At 38.7% G+C, this 21,290-nt stretch overlaps 1 protein-coding gene across 1 annotated transcript in view; it reads right to left on the bottom strand.

Annotated features, from left to right (window-relative positions):
* The window catches only part of LOC145993289 (F-box only protein 32), a 249,841-nt gene that overhangs the window by 35,205 nt on the left and 193,346 nt on the right, over positions 1–21,290 (bottom strand). The window contains exons 6-7 of the mRNA XM_083129427.1: positions 7,956–8,142; positions 1,393–1,565 (exon numbers count right to left, since the gene is read on the bottom strand). Coding sequence (XP_082985553.1) covers positions 1,393–1,565; positions 7,956–8,142 — 360 coding nt within the window. The remainder of the gene's footprint in view (positions 1–1,392; positions 1,566–7,955; positions 8,143–21,290) is intronic.

Below are 21,290 nucleotides of genomic sequence, written 5' to 3'. Positions count from 1 at the left end.
GATACAGCTATTCTCATTCATTGAAGTGAATTACATGGGAGTATAACGTGTATGCATGTCAAGGTTTTTTTTGGGGGGGGGGATATTCAAGACAACGTGCATGTGCTTAGTGTTTGTTATACAGTTTGTCTGCCACTTGACACATTTTGCCCCAGCAACCACATAGTGAAAAAAAAATATTCTCAAGGCATACCTTCACAATGTTAATTCTTTTGGAAGTGATAACATTTTTCTTAGTTAAGGGGTGTTAGATATGATGCCATTAGCATTTGCAAATATCTTTTTTTAGATGTATGAATAAAAAAACACATAATAGTATTTCGTGGAGATATAAAGTGTGATATGAGGAATTTAATGTTTGCAGGTCACATCTCTCAGCTGTTTATGGCTTCATATCATAAAACATGTTTTGTTACATAAAACAATGAAATCTGTGCATTTACAAAAAAATCATATCAATTTTTCAGAGGGGGTTCACTCAGTCACAGGAATAGAACAAAAAATCAGCTGCAACTCCAGAATAATCTCTAAATGAAGACTCCTAACAATGCCACATGAACATTCGAGTTACATGAACAAAAATTAGCGAGAAAAGTATGGACTAGCTGCTATGCCGTTAACGAAAGGTAGCTGCTACACAAGTGAATTTAACACTACAGAAATTATAATCTTGCCTGGTTAGTGACAGTAAACCTAGAGTGCCGACCACACAATTAATAATAATAACAACCCCATGGCTCTACAGCCCTTGGCCTATCTCCCGACTGCCAGTCTCCCTCGCACGATCCTACCTAGAGGTGTGAAGATCTTCAACCAGAATGTGGTGGTGTGGGGTCAGCATGTATGATCCACAGCCGTTGTAGGAGATATCCGTGACGGCTACGCTACTCACTCGTAGCTCCCCAATCTCCTCACGATGGTGGGTTGCCACCGGCCCTATACACAGACCAAAAACCTGGAGACTGAACCCAGGTGGACTCGAACCCATGCTGTCTCACAGTAGGAGCCCAAAGTACAGCACCTTAGACTGCACGGCCACAGAGGAGGACGAGACATTCAATTGGAGTACTAAACTGGATATATGTACTTGTATTTGTATTTTTGCATATCTCTTTAGGATCCCCACCTCACCATTTTCATAAAATAGTACATATGTATAAACTGGACTGACAGTGTCCACTACACATTCATTCCTGAAGACGAGACTGACATTACGTTTCAAAAGTTTGGAATTGAAGAGAATCTCTTCATTTTCCGTGCACCTCAATCGTTACTCAAACATTATTCAATCAAATTGGTAGTTTTATGGAATCCAGTACCGAATTAAGTGTAGTCTCAGACTCGCTTAAGAATATTGAACAATTGTCTGTAACGGAAGAATACTCCACTCACCTCCCTAATTTGTATCCTATTGGCTATGGAGAGGATGCGGTTTATGGTCCTTACGTGCTGCTCCCAGAGCAGTGAACTTCCGAGTGGTCGGCCCCAGCATGCACAGTCAGTCGTCATTCTGAGCTGCTGCAGAAGTCTGTTCAACATGTGAATGTTCTGTTGGCTTGCTGATACTGAAAAGAATCGATTACATTTAGCAGAAAGAACGTTACACATCACACAATTAAAATCTTAATAATGGCTAAAGTTGTGAATGCCTTCTTCACAGCCATTTTACCTGAGGTAAAAATTGCAGTAATATTAAATAATTATTAAAGGTTTTCATTTATTTTCCATTTATATCATGAGAAAACATTGGATCTTGAGAGTAGTGGAGAGTTTAAAATATCTAGGAAGCATAATTGAGAGAAGTGGAAGAATAGATGAGGACAAATGGGAGGTGGACTCTATCGAAGCGTTCAAAGATTAATACAGAACAGGGATGTACTTATAAAATGCAAGAAAGTAATATACAATACATAGTACCAATAATTATGTATGGAGCAGAGACTTGGACAATGGCAAAGAGTCTGCCAGTAAGCGCTTATAATGCTCAAGGAATGGGACTAAGGCCAAGAGAGAGACCAATATGTCGGTGGAAAGAGCAGATAGCAGAGTGTTAGGAGAAGACGACAAGATTGGAACACCATGGAAAGAGAGGAATGGTGGAAGACCAACAGAAATTGGAGAGACTTGAGTTCTATGCTGACCCAGCCAGAGGCAGGAAATGTGTAGGATGATGATGATGACTGAATAATTATTCAAGGTTTTCATTTATTTTCCATTTATATCATGAGAAAATGGTGGATCTTGTGATTAAACTTTTTTTTTTACTATATTGACGTAATTTTTTAATATAAAGGAAAATTCTGGTAAATTGATGGACATGATTGTAGTAAAATACTTAGATATTAATATTGATGAATATGTTGAACAACTTCTGTTACAATTTTAAGCATTGGTATCGGTGAGAAATGAAAAAAGTATTGGCATCAGTGTCAGTTCAAAGTGGTATCGGCTAATTTTAATAGCACATGCACACATTTATGGATGTCAAGATGGGGTGGGAGTGCCCCTTCCTTGAAAATAAAATTCAATCAAAAAATATATATTTCACAAATAATTTCATTTCAGTCACAGTATTCTATGTATTGAAAGGTCATTGCAGGAACATAACTTCAAACTGAAGGAGTTTTTTGAGGGGACATCACTATTACAGGAGAATATGTACCTTGCTTGCCCCTCCCTACAAAAAAATCCTGTGAACCTCCACGCATGCACACACACACACCATCGCACACATATACAAACACAAATTCAAGAAAGTTTAAATTGAAACACATCAGTATCAATGACATAGCATTAAAAAGAGCAAGTAACTTCACAGCTTACACTCTTGATGATTTTTTTTCCACTAAAAGGTAGGCTTACCATATTTTTTTGGGTCCAACCCAGGACATATTCACGATCAACTCGTTACTGCTGAATTTCAGGTTTTTTTTACAAAAAAAAAAAAAATTGAAATTACTTAAAAGCCTTAACATTTTATTGGAACATTAAACTATAAATTGTACAAGAAAAAATATTAACATTATTTTCTACAATCAATCAAATGTTTAATTGAATAATACATTTTCTGATGTTTAGGAAACCTCTCTGTTCTAGGTAGCATTATCTGTTAGTTGACTCAGTTGCACTTTTCACTAGACATGACTTTTTTTTTCAGAAATGGCTTGTTTGTTTTAATAACATCATAAAATTCACAACATGAAAGTTGTGAATTAATTTTAACATTCAGCAGATGTTTAACATTGGATACTAGAAGTCTACCTCTTTCTGCTGACCAAATATTCCCCATAATTGAAAATACTCTCTCAACTGGAGCAGATGTTCCAGGCAAAGACAGCAAACTCAACCATTTTAGAAATGTTGGTACATGAAATATCAGTCTTTTGAAACACCTTAAAAATTGGTTGTGAATATTCAACACCGGCATACGTCATGTTCAGATTCTCAAAACCCCGGACATTTTGGTGGCCGCGGTGGCTCAGTCGGTAACGTGTCTGACTACCATGCTAAAGGTCCCAGGTTCGATCCCCGGCCGGTTAAAATCCGGGAACTTTTCTAACGTTGGAAGCGGCTCCGGCACCCACCCAGCGTCGGAATAACATGGGTACCTGGGGGAAACCCTCGGGGGAAAGGTGGTCAGGGGCGTGATGCTGATCACGTCACCCCCACTCACGACCGGATCAAGAAAGTGTGGAGTGTTACCCCCACACCCCCTATACGCCTTCATGGTATGGTGCTAAGCACAGGGAAGCACTTTACCTTTACCTTTTTACCGGACATTTTGCAATCCCGGACAGCACTAAAACAACAGGACTGCCCAGGCTACTCCCGGATGTATGGTAAGCCTATCAAAAGGTATTTCAGTAAATTACTTGAATGGAACCAGGGCTTGTAAATGAGGAAGGGGGTAAACTAGTATGGACTTCCTGGTATACAAAAGACTTGTTTCACATTAGATCAGAATATCTAGTTAAATACATAAAAATGCCAACAAGACATGCTCAGTCTTAGTTTCAGGCTATGGCCAAGTATTAATTCAGAAAGGTAAAATTTACAAATCACACTTCAAAACAAGTGTACCCCCCCCCCCCCTTTATGTCTATTATAGGTATGCAAGAAAATGGAAAACAAAGTGATGACAAGCATAAAAACAATGAATCATACCTTCCTTGAAAATTTCCTGTCATGCTGGTTCAACACCTTTAATTTTTGATGCTTGATTATTTTATGTACACACTGGAAGACATACATATCAATTGTTTTTGAGAGAGTACCATTATTTTAGTCTCTTTTCAGTTCATTGAAGTGATTATAAATTTTAAGATGCATGTTATTTTCTGCAGTTAAACTTCTTAAACATTTATTCTCAAGTTTCACAAATAGAATTTAAAAGTTTAAATTCTCTTTAAAAAACATGTCATTAATGAGATGAAAATACGGTTTAAGTCTCTATCCGCGCTTTCCAGATTTCACCAGCGTGCATCAGACTGGTGCACCAAAGATGACGTCAATTTCGGTGAAATTCGGAAAGCTTCATACTGAAACAAATGAAAGTTAAATTCTGAATGCGCACGCATATCTGAGTTTATCAGCAAGAAATCACAATCAGGACTAAATCACACAAGATATTTCATGAATATGAAATGTGCAGTACGAATTTAACTGGTATTCTTCTGTAATGATATCGAATTTTGCAAATAGATGCTTTCCTGCATGTTCCGGAGAAGATTGACGCATGTTTTGATGCATCGGCATATTTTACTTTGCGTGGAAGTGAAGGAGTAGTAGTATTAAAAATGTCGACAGTTTATGCCAGCATCCACTTTATTCGCCCTCCGTGCAACAAAATTGGCCTGACTTTCTGTACTATTGGCTACAGAACACATATCATGAATAGGAAGAAGCTTCAGTGCAGACGATGCCATTTTGATTCACCAACTGCACCACCTCTTGAGGTTTAACCTGGTGAAAGCTTTGGTGCGCCCCGGTGAAATACGGAAAGCCGAAGCGTGCATCAGCGGTGCATCAGCTCATCCACCGGTGAAATCTGGAAAGCGCGGTATGTGTCCCTGAATTTGAAGCTACAGTTTTCAGAATGATTTCAATTCAATTCAGCCTTTCTTCAAGAACAAGAAAGGAAAACATTCCAAACAAGTTGGAAATTGTTAAAAGCTTAATACGAGTACATTAACTTAAACCCAACTTTGTACCCACACTTAACATTTACAGTTATTTTTTTTCTTTTACTTCTGAAGAATAGTTGAGTTCATCTTGGGAATTTAAACGTTAAGATTCGGTTATGCATCAAGACTTGTGGCCATATTTTCATGGAATTTTACCATTATGTATATACTATTGATAATTAGAAAGAAACGAAACAACTAAGACATAACACATACTAAAATGAGTGAGAGAAGAATAAATGTTAAATATTAGTATCGAACAAATAGCCTTCGCTGGTCCTAGTTGATAATTTGTGCAACTAAACCTTGATATGGGCGGGCAATTGTTTAGCAATACAAGTAACTAAGTCTAATAACTGCACATGTTCCTTTGCAGTTTTACATGTTACACTGCTGCTGAGGGATGGCACTTTACAACATATTATTTTAAAAATAAACAAACAATGATAACAACCATATATACATGTCTTTTTAGTTAGAGAACAAAGACATATAAAAAAAAATGTACAAACAGACCATTGAGGGCCAAGGCTTGCCTAGTGGCTTTTCGTTGGGTGATGCAAGGTCGACATACCGAGTCCCATTGACTTTACAATGCTGGGTCAACACCAAAATTTTAGAGCACTCACCAGAAATCGAACCTGGGACTGAATGTTTGTACCAAAGGTGAGAGTGCTAACATTAGGCTACATGGGAGGTTGCTAAGACAGATAGTTTCCCTGAAAGACACCACTAGTCGCAAGCCAAAAGTAGTGGAAGTTTGTTTGAATTGTTGTTTTAAGTCCACTTTATGCACAGATATGCCAATCGGGAATGGACCTACAGTTTAAGGTGGGATCTGAACCAATGTGCAATGTGCCTCCACCAGGTATTGAACCCAGAATCCCTTGATTACAAGGTGACAGACGGTGTTACCACTATGCATTGGGGAGGCCAAAAAATAGTGTAAGTAAAATAATTAATGTGTATAGTTGGTCATCGGAAATACTACTCTGTAGGAGTCTTATCACGTGTGGCCAACAAGTTATTTTTTTAATAACTTTCCTACTTTATATTCATTATTATTCTACCTTCTTTACCACCTCTGATACGCACATATTTTCAATTCATTTGTTACATAGTCACCCGTGGCGTAGCCCCCCCCCCCCCCCGCAACCCCTGCAATGGGGGGAGGGCAGGCTGTAGAGGCCCCACTATGTTCTCCTGAAATTTTATATAATCCCAGAAATTCAGCAGATAGTGTCGTTTATTTTAAAAAATGAATTTATGAAACAGAAATATGGTTCCCAGAAACATATCATATGACAACGTCTGTGATAATAAGGAGTGGAGTATTGTCTCAGCCAGTGCAGCCCGGGCAACTGACATTATGGGTCTCCTCCGAAATTCAGAATTAAGTTACTTGCTCACAGAACAGATGGTAATCGATAGCCCCAATTCCGCCATGCAGGGTAAACAACGTATACAGTGCTCTGAGTGCTCCAATCCATCCAATCGGTATTTCATTGAGTGACAAATTTTCGGTGAATAAAGTCCAGTCGCTGCTAATTTTCTGTCTCTCAAGACTTGAGTCTGCTGCTATTTCTTCGCAGCAGATTGCAATTGACCTTTTGATGTGTCGTCACCATTGACAATCTAGAGGTCCAGTTCCCATAACCGAAATGTTAGATTTGCTTGAATATATAACTCACAAATTAGAATTAGAAGCATAATGTGAGCGACTTTTATGTCTAATCTTGGCCTGGCATAACCAGAGATGGCTTTTTGGGCTGAAGGCGCATCCACCTCAAGTCCAAGAAAGGAGTGTTTACTATCCTTTAAACAATTTCCCCAAACAGTAAGTTTTAAATATATTTGTATTATGTGTACCCTACATCTTAAAAAAAAAAAAGTTTCAAACAAAAAATACAAAGTATCAACAACAAAATAGTTGGCTGTGTAAAGCTTCTGCCCTTGTTAAAAAAAAGGAATCCTGGCTGTACCACTGCTTTGAAGCAAGAGAAAATATTTCTAATTTCTTCATCCAATTTTTTATCAGAGATTCAGATCACTCTGATTTAGTTTCGACAAACTACTAAACTGATATATAGCCTAAGTCGATGACAAAAAATGTGAAGGCAGGATTAAAGTTGATTCATTTTACAACTGGGGGGAGGGGGTCTAACTATTGTGCATCTGTCCCACTCTGGCATCTTCTCCATATTTTATTTTCACCGAGGGCCCCCCCCCCAATATTTTACTAGCAGGGGGGCCTCAGAGAACTGCGCTATGCCACTGATAGTCACACATAAATAAAAACCACACTATATAAAAAATCAAATTTACTTTTGTGAAGTCAATTCTTGTACACCTTACATTTTTTTTCAAATTCTGCGAGATAATTAACCACATACAATTTAATGATTCTTTTTAGTTAATAGATTTTGTATTTGTACCATGCCTAGGTATTTCAGAAGGTGATGTCTAGTGGCAAGCACCCAATATACCCATACTCAAGAGCTAGCATGTGTCTAAGGAGTCGGATGGCAAGTTGATCGCCCAATGCACTTGGCACCAAAGTGTCTATTACCACCAATCGTAGCAATCATTATGTAAATGTTGTTCTATACATGGGTGTTTTTTTCTTTCTTCAGCTACCCCTCTCCGAAACATGATGTTGGCCACTGCTGATGTCTATACTTGTATACTACCAAACTGGAGTCATGTGTGGAATTATATCAACTCATATTAATGCACAAGGACAGAAGAAAAAATCTTACATCACTGGATTACCTTGATAAGCCACTTCCTCAAGCATTGTGAAGAGCACCTTCTGAGCACAGCCTGACAACATGGTGAGTTTCTGCGTAATAATTAAGTCCAAGAGCTTGCAGATGTAATTGAACCGACGAACGTCACGAACCGCATTCTTGAAGTCCAGTCTCTTGAATGCATCACTGAGGCCATTGAATCCTGCAATCTAAATAGAAAGCGAGATGTATTAAATAATGTTAATTGGCTTGGTTACAAAAGTTTCTACGTAATTTACTATATTACAAAGTAAAATGCTACAACTGCTGTTTCTATTCCTCCAAATTTTCCCAGTTAGTGCAAAAGAAGTGTCGTGAATATACTATTACTGGAGTATTGCACGTAATGACTTACACATATACTTCTCCACATGAGTTGTCCCATGGAGAAGTTGACCAAACCTGACTGCTAATACACATAACAACTTCTCCAAAATATCAAACTGATTGGGTACTTCTATGGGAAGAAACATGGAGATCCCCGTGTGGGTTTGGCACTATTACACATGCTACTTCCTCATGGGAAGGGAGTTATTACCTGCAACAGCCCCTTTAAACAAATGCGTTTGCAGTGATGCTAACAACTCTAGATAAATACCTAAACAGAAGTGAAAAAAATCCTTGGACATGCTATCAAAGTAGTTGCATATAAAATTAGTCTGTTAAAATCAAGGTTCTATCCAGAATTTTCCCTTGAGGGGTGCGGGGTAACATTTTCAGGAGGGCGTAAGGTTAAATTAAGTGCCAAAGTGACCACAAATTGGATTTTTGAAAACAATTTAGAGGGGTGAGTGGATAAATCACTCATTGGAATAATCTGTAATTTTCACAGCAGTTAAGTCCCTGGTATTGCATTTGAACGAAATCAGTCAAGCAATTTAACAGGGTAAGGTGTCTACCAAACTAACAAATCTAAAATTCTCGACCTTTTTCATGATTTTTCTTGACCTTTTTATAGTTTTTCTTAACCTTCATTTATTCTACTCCTACTTTATTACTAATTTTCAACTTTATCTAAGAAAATACATGATTTTTTAATGAAAACTCCTACTTTATTACTAATTTTCAACTTTATCTAAGAAAATACATGATTTTTTAATGAAAACTCCTACCAAAAGCCCAGTTAAGATGAAAACTGGAGTTTTATTTAACAAAATAATTAGACTTGCTTTATCATTAATGCATCTTGGATGGCATTTGGCAGACTAGCAAGGCTGTGGCATCTGGACTCAGCCAGTATAATTTTTTGTGGGATTTGTGTTATCGTCCCCACATATTTGGGATTGGGATCGTCCCTTCATCCATCTTATCTTACCATCACTCATCCTCATCTTCGTGATTAGTGATCAGTCAATGTGAACGCAAAAATTCTTGACCACAAGTATAATTTCTTTACTTTTTATTGACTTCTTGACCTAGTTGTTGATTTCATTACTTTTTCTTGATTTTCTTGACTGGAAGACACCCTGTTAAATCACAATTGCAGGCTACTGATGTAAGACATCCTTCTGGCTAACATGATCCTGACCCCATAATACTGCAGCCTACTGCCAATAAGTGGCTTGGCCAGGAATTTTCTTTCGGTGAGGTATAGCCTTCGATTAAAAAGCTAGCATGTTAGAGAATTGAAATATGATCTTGCACACTGTATCCGTAGGTGCAGACAAGGGAGGTGACTTGGGGCTGAAGCCCCTCCCAGAGTCCAAAAGAGAAGTGTTAAATATTCTTTAAACGCCTCTCGAAAATACAGTTTCATTTCTCTATTACATCTTTGAGTATGTATGCAGTGGACTTTTTAAATATAAACACAATAGTTGCTACTGTGCTTGTACAATAATATAAATCCAGCTTTATTTCCCCAGGTTGGCAATGCATATCTATGTTACTTAGTACTTTCTTTCCCGATGTGTTTAAAAGCTCAAGACAAAGTTAGATCCCGTTCTCCCCAAGCTACAAACGATCATGCTGTAAATATTTTGTCCTGTGAAGCTTGACCAATTAAAAGAATCTTGCTGCTCTGCACCAGTGAATGCACCTGTCACTGTGTACCACGGTGGATAAAAATCACAATTTCTATTTTATTTTAAAAAACACGCTTAAAATTGCTTGTGTGGTTTTCGGCATCATGCATAAATACATATGTTGTTTTTTTCTAGTAAATGGCCCTGTAAAATATTTGAATAGTTTGATTAAAGCAAATAAAAAATTATATGTAAGTATACATTTTTCTGTTTCTGATACTGTATATATGAACCTACTATGGAAATTTTGTCAAGTGTGTTAATGAAACTATAATAATTTCAGTAACTTTCTTCCAGTGAAAATAAAACATTCGGGATGTACTCTATAATTGTAGATATTTTTATAGTCTTTGTAGCTGAATTTTGGCAAATTTTTAATGATAGTTTGTAAAATATCAGCTGCCATGTTTATTTACTGTTTAACATGATTAGTATTTTGTATATATTATTTCTACACAAAATGTTTGCTATTTTTGCCCATAAAATTTATTGAATTTTAAATCAGGAGAAACGCAAGTGTTTACAGTTAACACATTACATTTCCTTTCGTATGAGCTTAACACCAACACCGTAAAATCCTACTGTTGCAGAAGGTTACCAAACATATTACTCTCTCTCAGCAAAAAATCGCCAGGGGTCCAGAGTTCCAATCCCGGCCTGGGCCAGGCCCATAGTTAGAGGGGGGCAAGGGAGGCAACTTGCCATCCCTGAGAGCCTGCTTTGCCCCCATGAAAAATACAGAACACATTCCTACCTGGAATTCTCACTAATCTTTAGAATTATATAATTTGTTACTCTAGCAACATAACAAAGACACTTATTGATTTTGTGATTTATTAGGGTGTATGGGATTCCGTATAATGTCGTATCAGGATTGGGAGGAAAAATTCCCTTCCAGATTCAGACTACGGGAAATGATTTTGCAATTTTCAGTATCTAGAACAGTTGTCACATTTTGAGTAGTCTTATATTAAAGGTGCCTAATGTATTTGGATGTTTTTCTTGGATGTGTTGCTATGTAGTTTGAACTGCTTACATTTTTGTTTCCCCAGTCTACCTTTTGGTAATAGTGATTCATGTGGTAGAGAGAGGGAGTATATATTTGATTTTTGTTACTTAGCGTTGTTTTTCTGCCACTTCTAGCTAATCGCAACAATGAGTGATGACGTGAAATTGATGAAGACACACTCATAGAGTACCGCAACCACAGGGGGGCAAGGGGCATTGTCCCCCTCCCCCGACCTTGGACGGAAGTCCATTCTAGGGGAAGCAAACATTTAAGTAAAAAAACAAGACTAGGAGAATCTAAGAATAGCATGACAATTGGATACTTATGATGGAATTAGTTTCTACGTGTCATTGCATTTTTCTTCCAGACAGCCAAGGGCACTTGCAAGGGGCACAGAGGTGCAATTACGCCCTCGATTTCAAATTTTATTCAAATAAAAATACATTTCGTAAAATTTTCTTGCTCGCTTCGCTCGCAATCCCTCTTGTTCTTATAGTCCAAGTTCAGAGCCATAGCTGTGGGGCGGCGGGAGTCGGCCCTGGGAGCAAAACGATCTATGAAGAAAAAAATGTTAAAGAGAATGCCCTGGTGCCCCGTAAAATTATTTGCGCCCTATTAAAACAATTTCTTTCTAAGAAACTTAATATGAAATATTAATGATGACACTGTAATCCAAGAAGTCATTGATCACTCAAGGATTCCTATTTGTTTGTCAGGTGTCAAAACATGTATTTCAACTATTTAATACAATTCACACAATATTTTGCAAAATTGTTAAAGTAACCAGTAGCTAAACATTGTCTGTAGTGATGCAAGAGTCTCCCCTTTCAAGGAAATAGAGTCCGTGGTGGACTAAGGGACCCATGTTTTAGCAAGTACAAAAAAATGTATTACAAATTTTTACACAATTCATCAAAGTGTAGATAATATGTAACCATTATTATTTAATTAATTAGATTTTTCTTGCATAACACAACACAATGGTGTTGTTGGATTCTCCTTAGATTCCTTTGTGCGTAAAAATCTTGCATACTGGAAACTAGAGGGAATCACTGTGAAGCATGATTTATAAAGGGCTCCCTTAATCAGTTCTGCAGAGAGGCCCATTCCTAAAATAGGCCCATATGAAAACATACGAGAATTTTCAGAAAGCTGAACGTTTTCTTTTGCTATATGATTGGATTGATTTGGTGTTTTAAGTCAACTTTATGCACAGTAAGGCTAATCGGGATTGGACCTACAGTTTAAAGTGGGATCCGAACCACTATGTGCCTACACCAGGAATCGAACCCGGGACCCCTTGATTACAAGGCGACGTTTTGCTATATTAACCTGAAAATAAATCTTAGAATGAAATTTGGAGCCCCAATTTCCGACGTCTAGACTCAGTGTTTCTTATTATACAGTTACTATTATTCTTTGCGCATCAGACCCAATTTCGTCTTAATGCGGCCCTGGCTGTTGGTACATATTAATCGTCTATTAACATTATCGATCTGTAAATATCGAGTCCCTATTAGTCTATTTATGTTAAACTTTATATTCTTTGGCAATCTGGAAAGGTCATTATCGAAATATTGCTATTTGATGTTGCTCGAAGTTTTTCTTGTTCGTTGCAGTTTCAATATATCAACCCTTTTCTGTTACTTATCTCTTTTTGGGGAAGGGGCAAGTGCCTCTGTATATCCTGCTATGTCTGCCAATGTGACACAACATCCTATTAAAAATTTGCCCCCTCTAGGATTGACTTTGCCCCCCTACAAAGAATTCCTGGCTACGGGCCTAGCCTGGGCATGATGTTCTTTGTGAGTGTCCCTTCATTATTCCATTACTCATCCTCATTGTCGCGATTAGTCAAAAGTAGCAGAAAAGCGACGCTAAATAACAAAAATCACAACAGAAAATTAATATTTTTGCTGATTTTTTTTTTAATGTGTAACTTGTAGTGAAATACTAAAAACCACGTGAAATAAATTTGCATGTCTTGAGGTAGTGAAAATTAAGATCCCCTACACAGCAGTGGCGTGCGCAGGATTTTTTAAAGGGGTGTAAGTATGATTGCTTTAGTAGTCAGACAAATTTTTCCATCTTTCCCTGGCTTTGGCGTTCTTTTTAGGAATGCTGGGTCAAAGTGGAAGGGTTATGACCCCATCACCCCCTCTTGGGCATGCCTTATATGCACGATGCGACATTGTGAGAAGGGGGGGGGGGGGTTTCACATTCACATGTAGTAGAAAGATATCATGTCAATTGCATTTTGTGCATCTGTTTTGGTTCTTTGAGTAGGTAAATAAAAACAAAATTGAGTGGCAGAAAGGATTTTTTTTTTTTTTTTTTTTTGCCATGATCTACACCAGACACTGCTACTCATAAACTGATCCGTGCGGAGAAAGACGGCCACAATTTGTTGCGTCCATAAACAAAGAGAAAAGCTAAGACGCCAACGCGGAAGTACTTTCTGCCCTATGGGCGTGCTGGGATTTCACGTCATGAAACACAAGACGAGGTTCGTTGTTGGAACGACAGATGGCGGGCGCATCGAGCAGCGGCCACCGACGCAGTAGCGATATCCGCAGACGCGATCAGATAAAAAAAAAAGGGTCTGTCCGCATTCAATGAAACAATGATAGTACTGCCTACTGCGTGATCAATTACGATCAATTACTCTGTTGTCTCGCGTAATTGATATCGCACATAACAGACATCGAACTGTGATGTGGCCGTGGGGATTTTGGATATCTTATCATGTTTGCCTATATCTTTATTACTCCTTCAATTTCAAACGAAAACAACTGACGATTCAGCTGCGGTGCGTGACGTATTTAGAGACGGTCAGTTTTCTGTACAATCACAATTTTGATGTGATGTACTTTCGACGATGCTACAGGTAAAGAGCATGGATGTATTTTGTAGTTCATGAACGTTGCTCGATAACGATGGGAACAGAGGCAGCGATTGAGTGCCAAAACTAAGGGGAAGGGGGGGACAAGGACAGTTTACTTTTCCCTTGGTAGATAAAGATTAGCATAGCGCGGGAGCCAAAGAGGCAAATAGTGCGGGGGAGGGGCCATGTGAATACAGCAGTCACCAAATCTATAAGTTAATATTTTCTAGGGTTTAAAAGACGATCAGATCCCCTAAATATATGAACATAAAAGGTTTTTCTGTTACAGTAGCTGTTTCTGCGTATACTTTGAAAATAGCACTACTTCGCCTCTCTCTCTCTCTTTCCTTCTATCACCAAGATGACGAGAGAGAGAGAGAAGAAAGATGACGGAACACGAGAGAGAAAAAGAGACGAGGGGAGGAAAAGGAAGTAAAGCAGGGAGATGGACAAGAGAGAGAAAGGGTAAGAAAGTAGAGAAAATTAAAAGAGTCGGAAAAGGAAGAGATAATGAAAGAAGGAAAGTGTGAAAGAAAGAGAAAACAAAATGAAAAAGAGAGAAGGAAAGAAAGAGGGATTGAGAGAGAAGAACGTACTTCGCTTTGTTTTCATGGTAAAGTTAAGGCTGTGGGGCTTTTTCTTCACACTTAACCATGCTTACATAAATTTTTTGTAGTCACGGACACTTCTGGGTTGTAGCAACGCTATAGACTTTCATTACAATCCAGAAGTGTCCATGACTGTACATGGGATTTACAAAAACAAGTCATTAGTAAACGGGAATATTTTAATAATATGTTGCATACAGGAATAAAAGTTTGACGTACACACACATATAGCTTACTCCTGCATGTTGGAATATCAAGCTAGGTAATGGATTTCAGTGGGTTTTTTTTCTACAACTCGGCGCATTAAATTTGTGCCCAGAGTCTACCTTTAATGGTTTGTACTTAGTAAAAAAGGTTTGTACTTAGTAAAAAAAAAAAGTTTTTTTCCTTTAGTCTTAAAAACAGAACTACAATGTCGGTGGATAGCGAATGGCATGTTTGTCCAAATCACGTAGAGAAGCCATTGAACATTTTTCGCCCGTCTTTCGGTGAAGGGTACAGACAAACTTTCTCGCGGCATACCACGAGGAACGGAACCGTTGGTATCGTATGCGTGAATCAGAGCCGTCTCCTTCACACGCTCCACTTGCTACACTACTTTTCCTTTCAACCGAAGAATACTTCCTCTGCAAGACAGCATATGCTTCTTTCCCACTTGGATTCACATGTGCATTTTCTTCCAGCGGGGATTACATAAGGGCAGGGCTCGAAATGGAAATGTTCACGAAACGGAACGCATTACCTTTGTTAACACGGGGTTGTATTTTTTTGTCTCTGATTACTACAGCGACGAAATTAACGACCAGTGAAATTACGTCCTGAATTAAAATAATAGTTAATATTAAAATCTTTACATAAACATCAAAGAATGGAAAATAAATTGGACACGAGGCTACGGAAGGGTTCGTTGTCATATCTGACGAGACAAACAGGAACGCCGTTCCGGTCCACTCCGGTCCATTTCCAGTCCTGCGTAAGGGTCTTTATCATATGGCAGAACTGTAACAGGAATAATTTAGTCGATAAATCGCAACCAGATGCAGCTCTGATTAGGAACGCTAGTAGGAAAACTTTGTCCGTTACCATCAGATTTGTTAAATACAGATCTTTTCCTTAAGTCACTACACATTCCTGTAACACGTACGGTATGGTGCGATGCATAAACATTACCAAGCAAGTTGTGCATCACGAATTATTTTAGTTTTCTTATGGTATAATACTGTATCATAATGAAACTAAGTTAAGTGGAAACGCCACACATAATATCCAATTTCAAAAAGAAAGTAATAGGTTTGAAACAATGTTACTTAAAAGCCACGAAACTAATATTTATATTAATAATTCCAAATTCTGCATAGTTTTCCATTTAATTTCATACATAATAAGTGATATTTTTAATGAAAATGAATTAACCTTGTTTGTCCACTTTCAAATGGAATGGCTCTTATCTTTTTATCTTCTTTTGACATGCATTTGCCGAGCGAAGAAATTTGTTATTGCAAACTAAACAATTAAACTTCACAATAGATATTATGAAGATCATAAAAATGAATCATTGTTTACAGGCACGTATCCAGGAATTCCTTTCGGGGGGGGCTCGACACCATTTTTAAGGGGTATAGTAAGAACCTCACAATTGTATGTTCAAGACCAGTGGTGGCAATTGGGTTCCAAAACACGGGGGGGGGGGGGGGTGGAGGGCGGTGCAAGGAAAGTTTACTTTCTCTTGGTAGACAAGGCTTGACATTAAGAGGCCATAATGTTGGGACAAAAAAATGGGGAGCAACTATCCCTTAAATCGTCGCCACTGTAAGGCTGTCATTTTAATCAGAACATGAAATTGGAACGTTTCTTACCACTCGACTCCTCTGTTTCCATGTATTAACATTGTGTGCTGGAACTATCTTAGTATGCGTGTTTGTCCATTTCTTCTCAGCAGGCATCAAAACATCTATGGTGTCTTTGAGTGTTTTTACGAAGCTGTTACACATGCACGGGATGGACAATCCACTCGACAACGCGAGATTCAAATTGTGGGCTGCGAACTGGACACAGACAGCTCTCGAATATTTCTCTCTGATTCGAGCCTGACCACCACAAAGTGTCTTGGCCTCCCATGTTTGCAGCTTTTATAAAAGGCGAAACCCACCAAATTGTTCAGATTCAGGCCTTAGCACTCACAAGTGTTCAAAAATGCCTGTCACAGCTTCCGCTGTCTTGTCATATACCGGCACGAAACAAAGCAAGTCTCCTCAAATACAGGTGGATCACGAAACAATTAATGCACAGTGAAAACCCTTCCGTTCCCAACACATCTAATGTTTCGTCTCCCAGAATGATCAAATGCTTACTCATTTATCTCCAGTGACGTGCCCAAGGGACGGTTGGTGAGGTCATAACCCCATTTGACCCAGTATTCCTATTTTTTATATTTTTTTAAAAAAAAAATAGGAACGTCAAAGACAGGAAGAAAATGGCAAAATCGGGACTAACCACCAAAAATAGTATGCGTAACCCCTCTGCCTTCCGAAAATCCTGGGCACGCCTCTCTTTATCTCGGACACATTTTTTAAAATCAACTCACCAGAAGTTTTTATCATTCCGTATTGGAGATTGAAGTAAGATGCGTTCTTCCTGCAGGTTTGGGTATGATCCTTTAGGGTGCTGTCGTCTGCCTGCCTTCACACCTAACCTTAACAAGGCCCTAATTTTCCATCCTTGTGACTTGGATTTTCAAGACTTAGGAAGGTTTCAGACCGAAGGGACACGCGATACATGTCGATTGGAATGGGCCAATCAACAGCAACGTTTCACACCGTAGCGACACAAAAGGCCGCACAAACCTAATCTTCAGGCGACACTGTGTGAAATCTCCCTTATTAGGCCAATGTCATTGTCACCTCGAAGTAGTAGCTCTTGTTGACCACAGAAAAAAAATATTTTCAACCGGTGGGAATGCTCCTCAGTTTTCTTCTCTCTCCTATATTTTCTGTGCTTGTTCACTATACAGGCAACACCTTACGATTTGATATACACAGGACATGTACTATGTAGACATTTTAACGAAAAATCGGTTGAAGTCAAGGATGGCTAAGTGGTTCAGTTGGTAGATTTGGGTCCTGATAGAGCCTGCAATTTCCGCCTAAAATGTCTACATATGCAACATCTTCTTGCTTTCTCTTCTCGACATTCATAAAATTTTCGGCTGTCTCTTGATGGTAGTTAAGTGTTTGAATGTGTTTCGAAACCAGTAGGTTTAAACAAAAGTATTTTTTTATGCCATGAAATTCTCGGACTGCATATACGAAATTTAGTTCTCGCAAAACTAAATCATCACTCAAAACTTTGATTTTCAGTTGATCTATGCAGCTTATTTCTGTTTTAATAAACCACTCCAATATCTGGTACTGCTGAAATATTCACTTGAGAGAGAGAGAGAGAGAGAGAGAGAGAGAGAGAGAGAGAGAGAGAGAGAGAGGCGCAGGCCTTGATCTGTTCGGCCCTGGAACCGAACTAGCACTACACTGAGGCCCCGGAAGTTCTGCTGTCGTCAATGTCTTCATTTTCGAATCACTATATCTTATAAAGCAACCAGAGGACGCTGACTGATCTGATCACCAATCGACTGTATGAATTGTCACACTTACCTCTGAAATCTCATTAACCGATTCTTTGTACAGATCAACCGAAAAATTGAATCCGCGTATTTATATCCTCATTATATTCTAGAACGTTCCGCAGATAAAACGATTCGTTAATATTGCCAGTAGTTGACTCATTCTCTCATTCAAGAACGTACCCTCTCCCGCCTTCCAGAGATTAGAAATTAGAACGAATCTCCTTACATGTGGCGCTACCTTTGTTGTGCAGCTTCAAAATGCTGACAAGTCTCTTCATAGTGCTCAAGTGCGCTGCGACAACACCGAAAGCGCAAGAAAAGTTTACGTGCAATATTATCAACAGCAGGGTTATAGAACATTCTCCGTCTTGCCTCGATAATTTTCTATCTCCTTAAATCATCGTCACATTATTCAAAAAGCCAAAAACCTATTTTTATTTAGTGTAAAATAAAAAAATTCCTGGGGGGCTCGAGCCACCTCAACCCCACCTTGGATACGTGCTATTAACAATAACAGGGTTATAGAACATTCTCCGTCTTGTCTCGATAATTATTTCTCCCAAATTATCATCACATTATTCAAGAAGCCAAAATCGTAATTTTATCTAGTGTAAACAGAAAAAAAATCCTGAAGGGGGCTCGAGCCACCTCATCCCCACCTTGGATACGCGCAATTATAACAGGGATATAAAACATGCTCCGTCTTGTCTCGATAATTATTTCTCTCCTTACATTATTTTTACATTATTCAAGAAGCCAAAAACCTAATTTTATCTAACGTAAACTGAAATATTTCCTGTGCCCCTTCTTGGATATGTGGTATTATCAATAACAGGGTTACTGAACATTCTCCGTCTTGCCTCGATAATTATTTCTCTCCTTAAATTATTGTCACATTATTTTATTTCACATCACAAGAAACCAAACCAAAAACCTCATTTTATCTAGTGTAAACCTAAAACTTTCGGGGGGGGCTCGAGCCCCCTAAGCCCCCCCTCTGGATACGTGCCTGATTGTTTAAATTAATAAGAGGATTACGTGTTGCGTGCGCACGTCTATCGAGCGCACACAGAAGGGAAGCCGTTCATCGAGCGAACGTGAAGGTCACATAACTGAGTCACCCTAGCGTATCCAAGATGCAGGTGGTGCAGGCGAGGAGGAGATTGAAATTTGTAAAGTGGGTTCATTCTTGCAAAGTATTTGTAGTGAGAAAGTCGTAGTTCAGAGCGCTTCGATACAGTGTTGGCCGTCAAACTGATAACATTATCCACTGGCGGTGTGCGAAGGAACGGCAACTCAAGTGCGAGGATTCAGTGAAAACGTCATGGAACAACGATGTTTTGGAATCGACACCTTACCAATGTGTGCCAAACGTTGCTGAGTCGGAAGTAGAGAAAGCCAAGTAGGTATAAGTGCAGGAAAAGAGCCAGAGAGGACCTTTCGACGCCAGTCAACGCCATCTACAAGCAAGAGTTTGGTAAACTGTTCAACAGGGGATACGAATTGGTGACCGAAGTTCCTAGATGCGAGAACGTGAAAGGCAATCTGTGCCAAGAACGCAGAAGATCTCTGGGGACTACGCAAAATCCGGCCGACAGTTCCGAAATTTCATTCAATGAGGAGATGCTGCGACTTTCCGACGGGACGAGCTTCCTTAATCCTTATGTTCTACATAACTTTGGATAATGGAAAGAAATGCACGATATTTGGAAGTGACAGAAAGTTATTACAATAAAGAGACTCTTTCTTCTTAGACGACACATTCAAAAGCTGTTCTAAACAGTTTCAACAGATTTATACAATCCATGCTGATTGTGGAAGTTCAGAAAAAGAAACAAAAATATTTCCAGCGGTGTACGTTTTACTGGAGGATAAGAAGAAATCTACGTACGGGCAACTTTGAGGTAGCGGTGATACAGACGATCAGAGATGTTTTCCCACAGACTTTCGTGTCTGGTTGTAATTATCATTTTAACCAGTGTCTGTGGAGGCAGGTACAGCAACTAGGCTTAGCAAACGAGTACAAAGAAAACGAGGAGATTAGGAACACACGTAGGATGTGTGCTGCTGTGGCGTTGATACCTACAGAAAAAATCGACGAAGCCTGGCTCGGAATTGTGGAGAGCGCGCCACAGAATCTAAAATTAACAAAATTCCTGGACTATTTTGTGAAGCAGTGGTTGAACAACGAGAATATACCAATCAATGTATGGAATGTTTCCGGACAAATAATCCGGTTGAAGGATGGAACATGAAGTTCAACAGGATCGTTGGAGCACCGAATCCGAACATTTACCTACTTCTCCAGAAAATGAAAGAAGAAGCGGAAGAGATAAGCGGATAATGGCTCAAGACTTGGGAATCCAAAGCAGGAAGAGGAGACGGAATTACATTGAAACGGACAGACGCATACAAGCCATTCTATAAAAATATGCTGAAACTGAAGACTTGCTTCACTGCCTGAGAGCTCTATCGTATGTGTCCAAGTTTGGTTGAAAGCCATTAACCTTATGTGACGAGGCTATTGCCAATTGAAAACATTATTGTGAAAGGTTTTGACGAAGCTGAGTGCTGACTTAAAAAGTATTAGTCCTAAATAAATCTGACGAAGCCGTTGCTAATAGACAACCTTTAAAAAACCATTGTGTATTAGATTACACATTGTCCAGTCCCAAGTCAAAGGTAGAAAAATATGTGTGCGCTCGTTTTACGGTCATTCACGAAGTGTGCGCTCGATGTAGGAAATTTCCTTTTGCGCTCGATGTACGTGCGCTAGACGCACGACACCAATAAGAGGGGGAGAAATAGGAAGTTTAAACGCATTTCTTTACTTCTTCCACCCTACATAGATTTACTTCGTTGTGCGTTACAGTGGGATTAAGAGAGTTTCAAATGCTAATTTTTAGTTTCTGGTGTAAATAAATTTATGGTATTTCATTCTGAAGAAATTTGTTTATTTACAAATTGTAATTGCTAGGTTGATGGAAATGAACGATGATATGATGAAGGGACTCGCAAAGAACACACATGCCCAGGCCGGAATTAAAGTTTGTCTGAGAAATATTTTCGTTTTTAAAACTACTAAAATAAATACTTAATTTTTTTGTATAAAGATACATGTATTACCAAAAGAAATCTTAAACATTAACTTTTTATTTGTGGAAAAGAATATTCGAC

The sequence above is a fragment of the Lepisma saccharinum genome, chromosome 1, assembly GCF_977018435.1.
Source record: "Lepisma saccharinum chromosome 1, izLepSacc3.1, whole genome shotgun sequence".
NCBI lineage: Eukaryota > Metazoa > Arthropoda > Insecta > Zygentoma > Lepismatidae > Lepisma > Lepisma saccharinum.
The sequence above is the reverse complement of the archived record's forward strand: the minus strand, read 5'-3'. Positions and strand labels throughout refer to the sequence as shown.